The sequence below is a fragment of the Coenobita brevimanus genome, chromosome 90, assembly GCF_032717465.1.
Source record: "Coenobita brevimanus isolate Jiangsu-jjx chromosome 90, ASM3271746v2, whole genome shotgun sequence".
Classification (NCBI taxonomy): Eukaryota; Metazoa; Arthropoda; class Malacostraca; order Decapoda; family Coenobitidae; genus Coenobita; species Coenobita brevimanus.
The window spans coordinates 30070061-30085298 of record NC_137043.1 but is presented as its reverse complement, the minus strand read 5'-3'; the positions used below and the strand labels follow the sequence as shown (position 1 = coordinate 30085298).

The following is a 15238-nucleotide window of genomic DNA, read 5'->3' as shown; positions in this document are numbered from 1 at the left end:
CACGATCTGTAGCTTCACATAAACGTATCTGATTGAGTCAATAATAATAATAATAATAATAATAATAATAATAATAATAATAATAATAAATAATAATAATAATAATAATAATAATAATAATTCAAAGCACTTACGTGAAATATATCTACCTCGGTAGACGATTTTTTAATCCATCCATCCATCATCCAATCCTACGTTGCCCCATGAGGAGCGCAGGAGCCGGGGTCTAGGCTAGTTGGTCCTGACATTTAAGATCTGAGTGACCAGCCTCGCTCATCCCTGAATGGCATTACGTGAGCAACCCCAACCACCCCTTGGATATAAACCTTCACCGGCTCAATCCGACTGGAGTGCGGTAATTACCCACTAAACCACCAGGCGCCAAAATTTGGTTATATGGTTACCACCTAGCGTAGTAAATGATCTCCTGGTGTACAGGAAACCATTTGGTTTGTCACTCAGTATAGAATCACCCACAGGCATAACCTCATATACTAGGCTTCACCAAATAGACATTCAGTAGAGCATTCCTTCTGCATAACTTTACGCTCACGTGAATGATGTTTCTCTCTCTCTCTCTCTCTCTCTCTCTCTCTCCATACAGTATATATATACAGTATATATATATATATATATATATATATATATATATATATATATATATATATATATATATATATATATATATATACAAAGCCATACCTGACTTTTATTTTAAAATTCTTGTTGGCTAACTATACATTGTCGTTCAAGTGTGTGATTTTTATCCAACCTTCTTAGATGAATGTCCATGTATGAGACAGCCTTAGCATATATTCAATACGGACGGTGGGTAAGCAGCACAGAAATGGTGACATGTGGATGCATGTGGCACGTAGGATTACTGGGCCTCAGTGAATGGCCTGCTAAGCCTATGTCTACAGTCGGGCGACTAAGAAAAAAAAAATGAAAAGAAATGGAGTCGGGGCAGAGTTATTTACATTGTAGCCAGATATTAATCAGTTTGTTTTCATCTGACAAAGATCCGTAACCCCTTTCAGCTCAACTGATGGTCAGGTGTAGTCAGACTGGAGGGTTGATTTGACTAATAACCAAGGAGACTCGTTCCTACCTCTTACCTAAGGTTCGTCGAATTTCCTGTAACCACGACTTATGAGTTGTGAAAGTACCACAGTTGCGTCAGATGAAAACAGTATATGATCCCCTTCAGCATAACGACGTAATTTATACTCCAGCTATCTCCAGACAAATTTATTCAGACAGATTTAACATTGGAACGGTTCACAATGCAGAGAACTGTTTATATGGAAGAATTATACCCGCACCTGGAAAAGCTGTTTAGCCAAGTTGTGCCTGTGACGAGTTATGTGAGATGGGGTGTTGATTGTGGAATGTTGTTGTTGTGGTGGTGGTCCTAAGCACATCTGAACGTGAATCTGGCTGAGTGCATGCTAAATCATTCGTATCCTGCAATCCAATCCACCTTCCTCTATTTGGGGGATTGGGAGGGAGCTGAGGGTCGTTTATATGGCCGGGCAACTCCATCGCCTGGTAATATCACCACTACCACATGAAGGCGACCCTGTCCAACACCGCTTGGGAAATATTACGCAGGGTCAACGCCGGTCATGTCGAGGACCCAGACCCATTGACTGGTCACCCTGGACATGGGTGGGAAGGTGATCTCTACCGCGCCGGCGTCAGCGGCGGATTCAAACTGTCATGGAGAAACGGTGCATCATCAAGACCAGCTGCAGGTGAAGAGAACAGCGTCGTTTCCCTTTTCAAGTCTAACACAAATTAATCCTAAATTATATTTATATTCCTTAAGTATTTGTATTTTTCCGTTCTTGCGTTCCTTACTACAGTAGAATTAAAGACATACTTATTTTAAAATTCCCTGGTCAAAAGGCACAAGAACCAAGTCAGCGGTGAAGGATTGTTTCTCTGAGAGTCTGTTACAATCCCTAAGAGGAGATGGGAGGCTTTTTGAATCACGTAATGCCAATAGGGGTGCTGTTTCAGCCAGCTACCCTTAAATCTTCTAATCCGATAACGTATTTTCTGTTTCTAGTTCTCTCCCAATTTTATTCACGTTAGGGCAGAACTCTAGTATTGAAGAAATTACTGAGGGCTACATCAAATCCCTCCAGTTCAAATGTAAACCATAAGCCGAATAAGCACTTCTGGTGGTGAAAAGACTAGCATGTAACTTACAACATCGGCAAGACTAGAATATATCATATGACATCGGCAAAACTAGAATATAACTTACGACATCACCAAGACTAGAGCATAACTTATGACACTGGCAACACTAGAATATAACTTACGACATCAGAGTGAAGGGCTTAAAATTCAGGACTTGGTGTTGATTGCAGAGAATAAAAAGGAGGAGGAGGAGGAAAGATTGACGAGTTGGAGAGACGGAATGGTTCACAAGGGTTTGAATAAATGTGGATAAAACTAAAGTGATGATATCTAGGGCCGGTGGTGGCACTGTCAAAGCAGAGGTAGAGTGGCCATGTGCGCTTTCCCACAAGGGTGTGGGAAGTAACTGCATCTTACGCAGTGTTTGTGATAAGCAGGTGCACAATGCTGATTTCTTGTGTGTAGGGTGTCGGAAGGAGCATGCAAAGATTGTCAGGCAAGAAGGGACTGATCTACTGACGAGTCTCCCGAGTGCGTGAAAAGTTATGTGGGAGACATGTGACGTGCTGTGGCTGGTGAAAGACATGGTTGGAGAAAGTTCAGGGAACTGTTGTCTCTTCTGATTCTGAGAGGGCTCTACCTCCATGCTATGGGATTTTTGTATGCGGTATGTGTTTGGAGTGTAATGCTGTATGGTAGTGTGACCTAGGCAGTAAAGGAAAAGGATATTCGTAGGCTCAAACGCACAGAAATGACAAGGATTACATGGATGTGTAGTGTTTCCTTACCAGGCCTGGGGGGCTAGGATTACAATTTAAGAGTTGAGAGGAAGGATGGGACTGGAGTATATTGGTGGTGTGATGAGGAAGGGTAGATTAAGATGGCCTGGTCATGTTGAAAGGATGGAGGATGACAATTAGGTGCGGAAGGTGAGAACTGTAAACATCGGAGGTAAGGATGCGGAGGCAGACCGAAGACCTGGCATGAGCTCATAGAGTTTGACCTCAGGAATAAGGGACTGAATAGGGAGGCTGCCAGAGATCAAGCATCATGGAGAGCCGCAATTAGGTGACCAAGGGCGACGCATGCAAACATACCGAAGCCTTTATAAACGATACGAACATACATAATAAACAGGAGCCTGCCCAGGACCCCTACACCCCGAAAGGAGTAATGCGGAAAGAGCTGTTTCATTACTTAACCACTATGAATCCTATGATTTCTCTCGGCTGAACAAAAGAGTATGGTGACAGCCTAAAAGAAACACCAATGACCATAAAAAACGAAGTTTAACTGAAAACGCTATTATTACTATTATTATTAATATTACTATTATCATCATCATTTTTCATTATTATTATTATCATTATTATTAGTTATTATTAATAATTGTAGTAGTAGTATTAGTAGTCGTAGCATTAGTAGTAGTATCAGTAGTAGTATCATCGTGATCATCATCATCATTATCTCTATTACTTTAGGAATCTTAAGAGGTTATAATGACCCTAATGAGACTGATATAGAATTAGAAGGACGATGATGCAACCTAGAATGATAATAATGAAAAGTTAAGATGCTGATGATGATGACAGAGTATACGAATTATGACAAAACAGGGTTACAATGACAGTGACACAAACATAGAATTAGAACGATAATGACGAAAGCTTGAATGATAATAATTAGAGGTTAAGATGACGACGATAACGACAACGAAGACGAGGAGGATAAGTAAAGATAACAATGCCTTTGATGCTGATATGAAGGCTGGAACCCTTTCTCACCTCTAGGAAAGATGACAGCTCGCCTTCGTAACCCAGCATGGTAATCTTGGAGGCCGAACTGGTAACGATGGTTGCTAATTGGAGTTTGTCATTGTCTGGCCAGTTAAGCACAAAAGCGTATACGTGCTCACTGTTTTCTGTGTACCTGTAGAATAGGTCAAGTAATCCGTTACCTTTTCTCTATAATTATCTCTAAAAAATTCTCTCTCTGTCTATATAATTATCTACATGTACCTTCTTTCAATGTGTGGCCAGTTCAAGATCAATGCGTACACTTGGTCGCTGATTCAGTGTACCTGCAGATCAGACCAAGTAATTAGTTATCTTTATATCTGGAATTATCTCTAAACAATTATCTGCCTGCCTATATCAATATCTGTCTATCTACCACTCACTGTGTGGCCAGTTCACCATGCTTGGCGTATACGTGGTCACTGTTTTCGATGTATCTAAGGAATAGATTAAGTTGTTAATCATCCTTTTTCTCTATAATTATCTATCAGCCTTTCAGATCAAGTTGGTAATCATTTTTTCTCTATAATTATCTATTTTTCGCCGTTTATTATATCAGTATCCATATACCTCTCTGTTTCAATCAATCTGTCATTCGGTACATATTCAATTATCTTTATTCATCCCTCCATAATGATGTTTCACTTTGCACTTTATCAGTGTTTGTCGGAGAGCCTACGCGCACTGGCGCTTTGCACGTTGAGTGGAGTAGCTACAATGTCCACTCAGGAGCAAAATCTTATTTTCCCTGTACCTCGACGTAGGAAAGACTATGATCCTGCCCTGGTAAGGCGCTGTCTACCACATGCGGGAGCCAGATTCTTATACAGTGTGTGTGTGTGTGTGTGTGTGTGTGTGTGTGTACTGAACTGTACCTGTAGGACGGCCCCACAGAAACAGTTGCTTGCCTGTAGTTGAGTCTGCCTGGCCAGACAGACAGCGGGTAAGCAACAACAACAACAAACTACGTTATGAAATGCATTTTCCCACAAGATCCATTAACATATTTCCCTCCAAACTCACCACACTCCCTCGGTAAGCGTGTCGTTCTGGTAAGCCCATGGTTTGGTCTCATATACAGCCGCCCCGTTGATCTCCAGCCAGGCCCCCAGCTGCCTCAGTCGTTCCTCCATGATGGGTGGGATGCGGCCGTCGTGAGTGGGACCCACGTTGATCAGTATATTACCTAAATGATGACAACCGATTTAGCTGTTACCCTATTTTGTGTTATCTATTTATTAATTTAGTTAGTTATCTATCCGTTAATTTATATATTTTTACAGGGAACATTACAGCACACAAGTAACTGCCACAGCACATTAGCTAGGCGCGAAACACTGGTTATGAGCTATACCTTTAGGCACCTACAAGTAAATCACTGAAATTAAGAAATTAACTTACCTTCACAGCTAGTCGTCTGAGCCAGTATGGTCGGAAGGTCTTGGATGAAAAAGTAGCTGAAAGGATTAGAGACAGTAGAAAGAAGTAGGGAAGACAGAAAGAAACAGAGGAAGCAGAATGAAACGAAAACAGCAGAAAAAAAACGGAGATATCAGAAAAAACAGAGGTAGCACATAGAAACAGGTGAAGCAGAAAGAGGCAGCAGAAAAAAAAAAGGGGTAGCAGAAGGAAACTGCGGAGGCGGAAAAAAACAGAGGAAGTGCAAAGAAACAGAAAAAGTAGAACGAAACAGAAGAAGTAGAATGAAACAGAGGAAGTAGAAACTGAGGAAGCAGAGAGACACGGAGGCAGCAGAAAGAAACAGAAAACACGGAAAGACACAGTGGAAGTAGAATGAAACAGAAGCAGCAGATGGAAATAGAGGTAAAAAGAAACAGAGGAAACATAAACAGAAGCAGCAGAGAGAAACAGAGACGACATAAAGAAACACCGGAAGTATGAAGAGGACGCAAAAAGAACCAAAGACAGTAGAAAGAAGATTTACGTAAAGAAACAGAGGGAGTGAGAAAGTGGAAGGGTGATGGGGGAAAACAGTGCCTAGAGATGCATTTGTTGAGACTACCTTTTGGAGAAGACAGAGACAGGCAGCACTGTACTATTGTCCTTTTACCTTAACCTAGTCCAGAGTTTTGCCCTTCTGCAGCTACTTCGCGTAGTTTAGTGGAAGAATCAGACCATATCATAGCTCTGCATCCTTTTCTATATCGTCACTGGCGTTATGCTACGGTTAATCCCTTATTATAACTCATTATTCAACATGGAGAGATGGGAATATCGGCTCAGTAGGAGTAAAATGGGTATAGATGGCTAACACACATGAGAGTTAAACTGACCTCCGCAGCTGATGGTCTGCGCAAGTGTGGTGAGGAGGTCGTGGATGGTGAGGTAGTCGCCCACAGTGGCCTCGCGTCGGTACACCCACGCTGCCGTGTCCAGCGTCATGGCGTTTTCCCACTTGTGCTCCTGCAACACCCCTGCAATGGGGAACAGGGATGCAATGTGGGTTGGGGACGCAAAATAGAATAGGGCTTAGTTAGTCGGGGTTGCAAAAAAAAGTGAGCAAATCTGTCAAATGTAAATGATCAACAGCTATGGGTTGTGACGGATCTTTAAACAATAACAGCTTAATCAAGATGCTTATATAATTATGTATTCTTCATCAAGAAAAGAAGGGAACATCAACTCTTCAGTATATCACCTTTGCTACAATTTTCTCTCACAGTGTCCCTTCTCATCCCGGTCTTCTTTGGCCAAGTTAGCTCTTTTCTTTCTTTCGAATGGTGAGCTGTCGTAATTTTCATTAGCCCACAGGTATAGTGGCAAATTTAACTCTTATTGGCAATACTGATCCTTGTTCTTGAGTCCACACGTGATGCCTAGAGTTCCAAGAAAGTCAAGACAAATACCTGTGCATCAATCAGGCAGGCGTAAGACGCAGACATACTGGCGAAATCTGTAGATGATTATTAACTACCTGAAGACACACAACACAACCTTGAGACCACACTTACTCAATACAGGCAATACACCTACCAAACTGAATGACTAAGAAGCTACCAGTGAGCAACGGGCTTAGAGACCACTTACACCATTAGGAATGAAAAGGTTATACGGAATAAGAAACTGACAAGGACGTAAGGCTATTCGTCTGAGGGAACTTGTGGTCGTCTGGCTATGGAATTTATGACACCAGGACACGCGGGTTTTATAACAGCATAAAACTAGTGGCATCGGACTGGAGGAGCAGTGACGTAGCCAGTGGGATTGCCCGAGTGACATTGAAAACCCTGTATATGTTTCTGGTCACCCCAGTGGCCACCCGAAACTTTCGAAAAATGCTCCTAACTCTCTTAGCGTACTGTCCCTGGACTATCCCATAATCAGGCTTGGGCACCCCCTGGTCACCTCATTTTTTTTTTTTTTTTTTTTACTTCCAGCCATGAATGGAAACAAATACTGGCTAAATGCGGCTGCTTACTTTAACACTTAACCTAAAAAATCAAACTGATAGAATATTCCGTACAACCTTCATTTGTCATCAAAGGTTTTTGATGGTGAAAAGCCATGGATAGTACTCAAGGTGCAGTACTGTAAAACATTGTACATTTCAGCAAGCATCATTCTTAGACAAAACGAAATCTGAAAAACCGCACACGAATATCAAAGAAACTGTGAAAGTAGTGTGTCTTCTCACCTGGATTGTATCTATCAGCGCAGGTGAAAAAAGACCCGTGTTTGCAAGTGACGCTGATGCCCCATCTGTCGTTGACCACCACAGAGTCCTTCACCGGGGAAGAGTTGAACAACCACGCCAGAAACACGGTGGAGTTCCAGTACCAGTCCTGAGCCTCCCAGTCACCGTCAGACCAAATCACTTCAGGCTCATACTCTTCTACCTGAGGATGATGGAAGATGATTAAAGGAACTGTCGTCGTCCTCGTCGTCGTCCTCGTCGTATTTGTTGCTGATTTTGCCCCTTTCTCATCTGAACGTGGAACTGGTGGACTGCAGGCTGAAGCTGTCCTTCTGCAGCCCACCACTCTCCTTTTGGGGGATATAGAGAGACACGAGGGACATTAGCACAGCCGGGAAGCTGAGAACGCTGCCAGTACTTGAAGGCGTCCCTCTCCAGTACTGGTTAGAGGAGTACTAGGAGGTGTTAGGATGGCTACTGGATAATTAGAGGAGTGCTGAGAGGTGTTAGGAGGGGAACTGGATGATTAGAGAAGTACTGGAACTGCAATGGGCTACTGGGTGATTAAAAAAGTACTGGGAGATAACAGAAAGAGTATTGGATATACGAGTAACTGGAGGTGTTAAGAGGGGTACTAAGTAATCAGAGTACTGGGAGGTGATAATGATGAAGGGAGGTATTTGGAGGAGTACTGGGTGACACAAGAAGTACAGGGAGGTATGAGAAAGGGTACTGGACAATGGGAGAAATATTGGTCCTCCTGGGGATATGAAGTCGAAAGTGATATTTGAGTGATCTTAAAAACTGTCACTAGTATAATGAAAAGACACTCCTCTTTTTAACCTATCTAGACCAGGGACTTCCAGGCTCAATGAATTTAAACACGACTTAGTATTCCAGAAGAGGGAGGGGGGTGGCCCTGTCCTGTGAGATGACAAGGTGGGGGGTGGCCCAGGTCCTTCAGATGCCAATAATGTACAGCTCCTGTGCAATCAGAAAAAACAATGACACTGCATACCCAATCCTACGATATGGCTGCCGATTTCGTTGACATCTATATGCTCACTTTTCCCTACTTCTGATCGTTATTTTTCGGAGGAAGGCTGACCCCTCAAAGAATCACTAAGAGGGCCAAGTTCCCCAAAAACCGCATTACTGATAAGAGTCCATTGTACAACATGTACCAAGATGTCAAAGCCATATCAGAATTCCTTTCACAAATTCTTTGAGTTTTTAATTTGCTGAGGAGGGCTGACGCCCCCTAGAAATCATGTTTGAAAAACTGTACATAGTAGAAAACCTTTCCCAGAATCCAACGAACTCACCTGGGAAGCTTCATTAAAATCCATCAAACAGCCAAGCAGGAATTAAAGCGCGCGCGCACGCACGCACGCACGCACGCACACACACACACACACACACACACACACACGCACGCACGCACGCACGCGCACGCACGCACGCACGCACGCACGCACACACACACACACACACACACACACACACACACACACACACACACACACACACACACACACACACACACAAGTCTAGGGCAAAGGTATAGGACGCGTTGCCGATAATGATGCCATCTTGCTTTGCAGGATTGATAAGCAATCTATAAACTGACCTTGGCAGCGTAACAGCAGAGAAAATGACAGCTGACTAATTGACTGGCTGACTGATTACACAGAGCTAATGACAATCGAGTGAGTGAATGAATGGGTAAATGAATGAGAGAATGATTAGAGTAACTGATCCATGCATCGAAACAATAAGAACTGTCGAACTCACCAGCTCATACAACTCTGCCATGGTCTTGCCGAGGACAAAGTGGTTGGTGGAGAAGCTGTTATGCTTGTCCTGCAGGTAGAGCGGGTTGAACCACTCGAAGAGGGAGTGGTACAGACCAAAGTGGATGTTGGGCGTCGTCTTCCTTATCGCGTCGGCTAGATCCCCTGGACAGAAAATGAGAAGATATTAACACACATTTCATATGACATTTCTCAGTATAGTGTTCACTGCCTTAAATTAGATCGGTGAACGTTTACAATGAGCCGTATTCTCGTTGGTTTACGACATTTCGTAATACTGCACTTCTTCCTTAGTAAAATCTTTTGCCTCTCACACCTTAAGTAGATTTAAATAAACAAGAGAATATCTTGGTATAGTTTGGGAAATAAACAGTCCCGGAAGAGGCTCTACGAAATATATGATTGCTAACGAGAATATGGCCTGCAAGTCTGCAACAACAACATCTCAAGTATTCTGGATCTTGCAACATCTTACTCACCCAACAGGTCTCTCTTCGGCCCCACATCCATGCTGTTCCAATTCCAGGAATACTTTGAAGGCCAGTTGGTGAACCCCTCGTGGTGCTTGCTGGTGAGCACGACGTAGCGAGCACCGGACGCGTTGAACACCTTGGCCCACTGCACAGGGTCGTAGAATTCGGCCGTGAACTGTGGCGCGAAGTCCTGATAGGTGAAGTTGGGGCGGTAGTTGCTCTCCATAAAGTTGACATAATCGGGGTCCTTGCTGCCTGTTTGAGGTGAAATCAAACATACAAAGTAAAGCTAAATCAGCAGAAATGTAGGTTACCAGAAAAACTAAAAAAGTTAGCTTATAACTAACATGAGGGCAGTTGAAGGGGATATTTTCTCCATTAAGATGACATGCAGGATTCTGCTGCCAATTTCGGTGACAAATGGTGTACACTGACGTTTCAACCAGCAGTTACCTGTAGGTGATGGTAGATGACCAACATTTTTTATTCTTCTATCATCTTTCTTGCCCTCTGCTGACCGGACACACACACACACACACACACACACACACACAGATCAAGAAGACATATTATTCCCTGCAGCCCCTTCCCGTCATCTCACCCACGCTTAGCCAAGACAGCAAAATACATGGGTAGTAAAGTTTCATATCAGAATGATCAGTAATTTACGACGAGTGATCAAACATCTTACGAAATCTATACCATATGTCAATTGTCGCCTCCTCTGGAACTAAAAGAAACTTTACTGGACTGAGATTTTAAAATACGAGTACTTCATATAATTATATACTGTAGGTATATTAAATAGCCTAACATCAAGCAAACAGAGTTGCACCAGTATTAACACACACTCTCTAATTAAGTCTTTACTGACACGACGTAAATCGGTGCAAGATATGATCATCCTTCAAAACTGTACTGATTGAACGTGTGTGTGGATGGAAACAGGGGAAGTATAGTCAGTAGATGGAAATAATAAGCCACAATAAGATGTCCTCGTCATGTTAATATTAAGCAGACAAGGTCATCTGATACGACTCTTCCCCCCGTAACGTGTAAGCGGATAGAAACAGAGGGAGGTGTGGTCATTCCCAAGGGATGTTTGGTGAGGCTTGTGGGAGTGAAGGCATCTGTTTTACCGGTTTTTGTGACGCGTTGGACCGTACCAACATGCGATGGCGCTATGTGCGAGCGGTTTATTTTGCGCCAACACCGTAAATTTCCAAAGCAAAACCTTCCTTTCATCCTCAAGCCTCAGAGGTTTCCCAGTAGGGAAATCTCGTGTGATCACTCGCCAGATTTAAAACAAGTCACAAGTTCGCCAAAGTAAAATAGTTTGGCGTTCACCCGATAAATTTAATAATCGACCGCTAAAGTTATCTAGCCTATAGTCTTACTTGCGTCTGTAAACAGTACATCGCAGAAGTCATAAACGGCAGATTTTATAAATATGTTAAGTGTAAAGACAAACAAAAAATATCAGTGTTCACTGTCCACGCCTTTACCATGGCCGGTTTATTTTCATCTGAGGAATCTAAGATCATTTGGGAGGCGCGGGTGTTGCAGACTCTGAATGCTCTTCTTGTTCAGTTTTGTGTTCACTCACCTTGCCAGTACTCCCAGAACCACGCTGAACCAAATGATGGCACAGAGAACACGCCCCAGTGCAGGAAGATGCCAATTTTGGCCTCATCGTACCACGAGGGCAGCGGTCGTGTGTCCAGGGACTCCCACGTGGGCTTGTACTCACCCTGGGTCACTCCTGGGTGGACAGAGAGGAATATGGGGTGGTTGGGGTATGGTGAAGTGCGAAAAACATTAACATCCTAAGTTTTATCCAATGGAGAAGCCTTCGGTATCAAATATAGGTGTTATGTGGCCCAGCTGAATGCGATCGCTGAACCTTCAGCCAAAGTTATGTTGTATGCCAACCAGAGTAAACCATCGAACCCTCAGACAAAGAGAAATCATCGCTGTTAATCAAATCTCATTAACCACTAAGATACAAGTTCAAGAGACTACCTTATTTGAACGGATACTTTCCTCAGAGGATGCTTTACGTGCAGATTGTTGCTACTGTATTCGGTAATCGAGGCCGTATTCTGAGTAGCATTGTAGGCTTTGTAGCACCTTCTTCTTGGCGATTTATTTTGACAATTACAACTTCATCTTCTATGTTGCGTTACTGATATATTTCTACTACCAACATGGTCTGCTCCGATAAGGCATAAGAGGAATTGAGGTATACTGTGTAGAACATACAACTGTGGAAGAGATATCACAGAATCTCTAAAGCCACTGTTACATAGCCTATGATTTCATCATCCTTTGTGTAATTTTAACGCACAGTATGCTGCATGTTTGATCACGAGCGTGTTCTGCCTCAGTTCCCCCCTTCTACCGTTATAGTAGAGTAAGTCGACATCTCTGTTATACTTTGCGGGATTGTCATCTCTTTGTCCCCATGGCTTCATTTGCGCGTCCTCATTACAAGTTGTATCAAGCTCTCCTGGCCCCTATATAATGAGCTCAGTCTCTGCATCATTGCCACTTAGATCTGCTCCTCATTTTGTTCACATCTCTGTCCTCCCCTGTACAGATATTATTATTGTGAGTGCTCAAGAAGTCTCCAACCATCTAGCAGCTGTGTGTAATTTGAGTATAACTGTTGTTGCATTTTTTCTTGTACTGTATAGCATAAGTTTAATTTGTAGGCCTAGTGAAGTTTTTGTAATTCGTGTGGGGTTCTTTATGTCAGTCATTTTTGATAATAGTTTGTATCTGTAATTATTTATCTGGCATTCACTGAGTATTATCTGGTATCTCATTTCATCAGGGCTGACTTAGATAAATTTACTCTTGCTAATTTCGTGTTAATAGAGGCTATTGCAGTTAACCATATATTTGACCTGTTTATTTGCCATTACATTATCCTTATGAGTTCTGAATGTTTTGTTGTTAGTATGTGCATTAAACTTTAACTTGTAATTTTACCTAACTCTTTTGTTTTGAACCTGGAACTTTACGGGACAGTAGTGATTTTCAGTATTCTCACTTAAAGTGTACATTATCTTTCTCTGTTCCGTAACATAAATTTGGCGACCTCATTTCAGGATATTCAGGATATTATCATAAGGATATTGCTTGATATTTTGTGACTGTTACTTATTCATGATGTCTACTATTACTACACTTGATGAAGCCAAAGATTTTTTGTCAAATGTGCAAACAGTGTGTGATATAGAAAACAGAACAAAGAATGAACTTAAGATTGTTGCTCAACAATTGGGAATTGCAGTTCACTCTCATCATTCTAAAGATCAAATTGTTGGCATGATTAATAAAAGCTTGTTTAATGTAACTCCTCCAAATGAGCAAACGCAGATTGAATTAGCTAAGTTACAGCTAGCCCTGCAGGAGGCTCGTGTGAAGGAAGCTGAATTTCAAGCACGTGCTAAGGAGGCTGAGTCTCAGGCTAAGGAGGCGGAATCTCAGGCTCGTATTGAAGAAGCACAGGTACAGGCTCAGGCTCAAATTGAACTTGCCAGGATTCAGGCAGACCATGAGTATCGCATGAAACAAGGTGGAACTGGATCATCTAGCTCTGATGATTTTGATGTGGCTAAAAATGTTAAACTTGTCCCTCCTTTTAATGAATCTGATTTAACAAAGTATTTTCAGTTGTTTGAGAGGGTAGCTACAGGTTTTAATTGGCCTAAGGAGTATTGGCCAGTACTCCTTCAAACTGTTCTCACCGGTAAAGCTCAAGTAACTTATGCATCTTTGCCTCAGGATCAGTCTGATAATTATGATGTAGTTAAGAGCTTGATTCTTAAGGCCTATGAGCTTGTTCCTGAAGCTTATAGAGTAAAATTTAGGACAACATACAAGCAAGATAAGCAATCCCATGTTGAGTATGCAAAAATCAAAGAAGATTTGTTAGAGCAGTGGTTAAATTCTAAGAATGTGGATTCTGATTTTGACAAATTTAAGCAGATGATTTTGCTGGAGGACTTCAAAAGGTGTATTAGTAAAGATGTAAGCCTATATCTTGATGAGAAAAGAATAGATAATTTGTCTGATGCTGCAGTTTTAGCTGATGAGTATGTTCTCACTCACAAGAGATATTCTAGAGAAAAAGGAAAGCTGAGAGTAAGTACGTTGCCTCTACTCAGAGTACAGGTAACAGGAAAGAGAGAATAAAGATGATGTTTCTCAGGAAGTAAATACCAGCTTCACCTCTAGATTTCAGAAAAGTAAAATGTACTTATTGTAGTAAGCTTGGTCATACTACGGAGAGATGTTTCAGGAGACAGCGTGATGTGAACAAAAAGGAGTCTTTAAATATTCAGTCAATTGGTCTAGTGTCCACTCTTGAGAGTTCCCAGAATTCTTTAACCGAGTTAACTGAACCTGCTTTGAGGGGTAACTTAAATTCTCATGATGGAGCTCCTCTTTTGAGCAGTAATGTGGGTGACACTCTCAAGAGTTCATGTGCTAATTTCCTGTCTGAAGGTTTTGTCAGTCCTCTGGACAGTAATGACAGGAAATCAGTTCAAATATATCGTGATACAGGTGCTTGCCAATCCCTTATGCTGACCAGTGTTCTAGGCTCTAATTTTAATTCCTCTGATGAAACTGTAATCTTACAAGGTGTAGGGAATAATTACTTCTCTGTTCCTCTGTGCAGAGTGAATTTAGAGTCTGGTTTTGTTAATGGTTCTGTTATGGTTGGGTTGGTTGAGACACTCCCAATGTCAGGTGTAACTTTCTTACTTGGAAATGATATTGGTGGAAGTCAAGTGTGTCCAGCTCCTCAGTTGTCTAGTGAGCCAGTGGCTGTGTCCCAGGATTGTGATGTCACTGATGTATTCCCTGCATGTGCTGTCACTAGGGCTAAGTCTAAAGTTACTGGTGATTTAGAGGATGATGATGATGTTATCCTAGCTGACACTTTTCTTGCTAATTTGGACCACTCACCAGATGAGGCAGTACCCCGTAGTGTTGATAATTTGTCTCGTCAAGAGTTGGTTGAGTTGCAGGTTGCTGACCCTGAGTTGAAAGGTCTAGCTAACTCTGCTTACAGTGAAGAAGAGTCAGCCGGTGCTTCTACTTGTTATTATGTAAAGTCAGGAGTACTTATGAGGAAGTGGAGACCCCCAACAGCATCAGCCGACTGTGAATGGGAGGTTGTACATCAAGTTGTCATCCCTCGTGTTTGTAGGCAGGATATCATTAGAGTGGCTCATGATTCCAGTTTGGCAGGACACCTTGGAGTGAGGAAGACTGTGGCACGCAATTTGAAACACTTCTACTGGCCAGGTATCTTCAGGGTTGTTTCCTGGTATT

At 42.2% G+C, this 15238-nt stretch overlaps 1 protein-coding gene across 1 annotated transcript; it reads right to left on the bottom strand.

Annotated features, from left to right (window-relative positions):
• Positions 1–1606: 1606 nt before the first annotated feature.
• Positions 1607–13798, bottom strand: LOC145411700 (alpha-L-fucosidase-like). Its single transcript, XM_080281718.1, has 10 exons — positions 13782–13798; positions 13335–13358; positions 11496–11644; positions 9896–10144; positions 9397–9560; positions 7603–7804; positions 6242–6382; positions 4971–5133; positions 3936–4080; positions 1607–1717 (listed from the first exon to the last, which is right to left on the bottom strand). Exons 1-10 carry the CDS (start codon positions 13796–13798, stop codon positions 1607–1609), a joined length of 1365 nt encoding a protein of 454 aa, XP_080137844.1.
• Positions 13799–15238: the final 1440 nt, after the last annotated feature.

Coding starts and splice junctions, on each gene's coding strand:
- LOC145411700 (XM_080281718.1), bottom strand. Junction 6,383..7,602: donor CGCTGATAGATACAATCCAG/GTGAGAAGACAC, acceptor TCCCCATTGCAG/GGGTGTTGCAGGAGCACAAG. Junction 1,718..3,935: donor AGCTGTCATCTTTCCTAGAG/GTGAGAAAGGGT, acceptor TCTCCATGACAG/TTTGAATCCGCCGCTGACGC.